Genomic DNA, 3,794 nt, shown 5'->3' on the forward strand with positions numbered 1-3,794 from the left:
CGTCGCACGCCGGCGGGCGCGAAGACCGCAACACTGGTGTCAGGAGTGGGATACCGATTCATCGCCCTCCTCGCGGCACTGGTATTGGAGAGCGGGACAACAGGCTCTCCTGTCTCCAGCGAAATTCACGGGAATCGGTCCAGGGGTGAGAGAAGCGACCCCCGATTCCCTCCAAATTACGAGCGAGCGAAATTAACCCTTTAAGAGAAGCAAGATGGCGTCTCAAGGCGAGCGGGAGCCGGGGGTATTAGAAATGGATGTAGAATGTGTAGGATCCATGGTCCAGGATGAAATCCCCGTGCAGGAAATGTTGATTGTGCAGGAACACGGACTCGCCCAACTAAACCCAGAACCTGAAATGGGTGCGGCAGCGGCCGCGGTGTATGACACCTCCCCCCCCCTCTCCACCAAAACCCTTCCCCAACCCTTGCCGAAACGACTCAGCTGAGTGCATCCAACATGGCCCAGCTATGCGCCATGCTGGCGGCAATGAACGAAAAGATGAATGCGAAAATGATCGAAAAAATGGATGCAAACACAAACGAAATGAAAGACATGAACAAGCAAATGAATGAAGTGAAAACGACGATGGATGCGAATACACAACACATGAACGAGAAGATGGATACAAATACAAATGAAATGAAAAACGAAATGAACAAGCAAATAAACGGAATGGAAGCAAACATGAAGGAAGAAATGAAAAAGCTGCGGGGTGAGACGCAGAACATGGGCCGAAGCCTGCAGGCGGGCATGAAGGCCGTGACCGGGGAGATAAAAATGGCGACTCCACGTGTGGGAGCAAACGAGCTGGGTGGGGGTGCAACGGCTGACAGGCCCGCGGTGGAGGCGGGTGAAAAAATAATTCGTGGAACGTGTTGGGCGAGGGTCGTGACGATGACCGAAAGGGAAAAATTAAATGGGGAGACCAAAACGTGTGAGACGAGACACGAGGTGACGACAACAGAAATAATAGTTGAGACAAGGGAGGTAAAGGGTGAAGAGTTGGCAGAGACACGGGAGATGGGAACGATAGAGGGAAGACTACACGATGAAGACGGGGTAAGTGACGCGCACGCACACACGGAGGTAGTGGAGGACAATGGGGTTGAGCTCGCGGAGCGTGTGGGGACCCGGTGCGAGCAGCGGGATGGCCTCCTCCAGGAACGAGGGGAGGGAGTATGCCCCCTTGAGGCGAGTCACGACCAGGTGAGTTCGGTCGTGCTTCGCGAGGTGGAGGGGACGGGTGCTGTGGACGGGTGCACGGAGAGCTTGGGGGGTATAGAGGCCCCGGAGACCCTTGTGGGGACACGAATCCCCAGTATGGTTGTCCCTGTGTGTGTGGTGCAAGGTGTGAGTGCGTCCCCGTGTGTGGAAGCGACCCCGTGTGTGAGTGGTGTGGTGGCGATGGTGCCGGAGTACGTGCTTCCCAGCACGCCGTGTGTGGATGAGGCACGGAGTGTGAGTGAGGCAAAGCGGGTTAGTGCCCCCGCGTGTGTGCATGAGGAACCGTGTGTGGAAGAGGCCGTGTGTGTGAGTGAAACGGCCAGTATGAGTGAGGAACCGCGGGTGAGTGCCCCCGCGTGTGTGGATGAGGCACCGCGGTTAAGTGCCCCCGCGTGTATGAGTGAGGGACGTTGTGTGGAAGAGACCGCGTGTGTGAGTGTCGCCGTGTGTATGAGTGAGGTACCGCGGGTGAGTGCCCCCGCGTGTATGAGTGAGGCACGGTGTGTGGATGAGGCACAGCGGTTGAGTGCCCTCGCGTGTGTGGGTGAGGCACCGCGGGTGAGTTCCCCCGCGCGAGTGAATGGAGCACCACGTGTGAGTAGTATGGTTTGTGTGAGTAGTGAGGCACGCGTGAGTGAACGGCCGTGTGCAAGGTCGCTGTGTGCAAGGGAGACCGTGTGTGTGAGAGAGCGGTATGAGAGGGAGATGTCGGTCGGCATGCGGGAGCACGCAGCCGCGTCTCCCCGTGTGAATGTGATGGAGTGGACTGTGTGCGTCGTGACACGCAGGTGTGCGTGGGTTGAATGGAGACGACGACGGCGACAGAGGAGAGAAAGCCGAGGAGCGGCTGTAGTTGTTTCGCGCACCGTGCCGGGTTCACCCAGCAGTGAGCACGCGGTTCGTGCTGTGCAACGCACGAGACCCCCACGTGCTCGCTTGCGAGAGTGAAGTCCCGGTCCGGAAACGCCAGCGGTGGATTTGCCGATCCCGCGGACGGACAAAGTTTAGGCAGGTAAATGGATTTGGACCGGACGGGTTCTCCGCGCGATCGTGTGTGTTAAGCTCCAACGGGCAAAGCACATGTGTTCGCGTGGGGAACCCCTCGAGACGTGGGGCTTGTGTTTTTTTATGCGCATGGTGACGTCATGGCTGCACGTGGGGTTGGAATCCGGCAGGAAGGGTATTCCTGCCGGATGGTACCGTCCAAGGAGGGACGAGGTACACGTGCAGCTGCATGACGTCACGGGCAGGTGCAAAGTGCGCGAGTTGCCGCGCTGGTGATGCGCATTAAAAAAATAAAATAAAATAAAAAACAAGCCTCACTTTCGGGTGCACAGGATTCCTGGGCAAGGGGTGGAAGACCCCCTTGACCTGGGCACAGGATGGAAACTAGTTAGGGGGAAGGGTTAGCTGAGTTAGACCGACTTCATGGGGCAGGGGTAAGTCCTCATGGAGTCCGTGGAATGGATTAGTTAGAGGGATTGTAGCCAGATTTAGGTTGGGAAATAAAATGGGATTTATTTGGAGACAGTGACAGACTGATGGATGTGTAGAGGGGACGTAGTTTAGCTACGTAGTGTTAAAAGGAACGTGCTGTAGTATAAGGGACGACGTGGGAGCACAAGTTAGTTAGGGGATGTAGTTAGAAGGATGGCAGAGTTCAGTGGTGTGTGTGTTGAAGAGTTGGTGAGTGAAGTGGAAGCATGTGCTTGGTGAGTGAGTGAGGCCAGCGGGTCTGTGTGTATGGAGTGAATGGGGAATGCATGGTGCGATGAGTGATTGGGGGGAGGAGTGACTCCCGCCCAAGGGACCCCGGGGTCAGTATAAAGTGAGTTAGCTGGGTTAGTCAAATTGAAAAATGGAGGTCGTTTTGTTGTTGGTGGGAAAGTAGGCTCGAGACCCATTTGGAGGGGTGCAGGAGCCCTGTTGACGGGCTTGGGAGCGTGGCTGCGAAAGGTGAGTATCGCTGAGTGGGTACCCCGGGCACCAGGCTAGTCGGCCGCGGTAGGCCATGGGCCCATGGGGGGCCGGGATAGAGTAGTGGGCACGGGTGCGCCTGCTTGGTGCGGGGGCCCGGGGCGCCATTAGCCACGTGGGCAGTGTTGTGGGCACGGGTGACCCTCGGAAAGGGGCCCGGGAGGCCGGCCTGCCACGTGTGCGTTTCAGGGGAGGTGCCATAGGGGGCACTCCCTGGTGTTAGGGAGCTGGTAGGCTCGGAGGCAGTGTAGTGCCCGGGGGTGCCATAGCGGGAGATTCGGCAGAGGGTCGTGCCTGCCAAAGGGAGCCACGTGTCCCAGCCAGGAGACCGTGTGAGGGCACGGAGAGAAAATTGGGGGGCGAGGCCCGAAATTGTGAGGACACCAACACAGGCGACGGGAATCTGGGTTTATAGAACCAATAGTTTAAGCGAGAGGCGCTTGTTGAAAGCCCCGGGGTGGTTTAACAGTTAAATGGTTAGGGTAGATTAGGAGATGTACCCCTCCGCACCATCCATCCCCTCGCTCTCGTTGTGGGCCGCTGGACCCACTTTGGGTTAGATCGCCGAACTCTGGGGAGGCCATTCTGAG

General features: G+C 57.5%; 1 protein-coding gene across 1 annotated transcript; it reads left to right on the forward strand.

The window, feature by feature from the left end:
* Positions 1–293: 293 nt before the first annotated feature.
* Positions 294–2,124, forward strand: LOC147007702 (uncharacterized; the record flags this gene model as incomplete). The annotated part of the gene is made up of 2 exons (XM_085866573.1): positions 294–1,686; positions 1,777–2,124. Coding segments are annotated over exons 1-2 (1,575 nt in total), but the record flags the coding sequence as incomplete, so codon positions are not given.
* Positions 2,125–3,794: the final 1,670 nt, after the last annotated feature.

Source organism: Eptatretus burgeri, unplaced genomic scaffold, assembly GCF_056783735.1.
Source record: "Eptatretus burgeri isolate ZD-2024b unplaced genomic scaffold, Ebu_testis_v1 Ebu_testis_scaffold_46, whole genome shotgun sequence".
Classification (NCBI taxonomy): domain Eukaryota; kingdom Metazoa; phylum Chordata; class Myxini; order Myxiniformes; family Myxinidae; genus Eptatretus; species Eptatretus burgeri.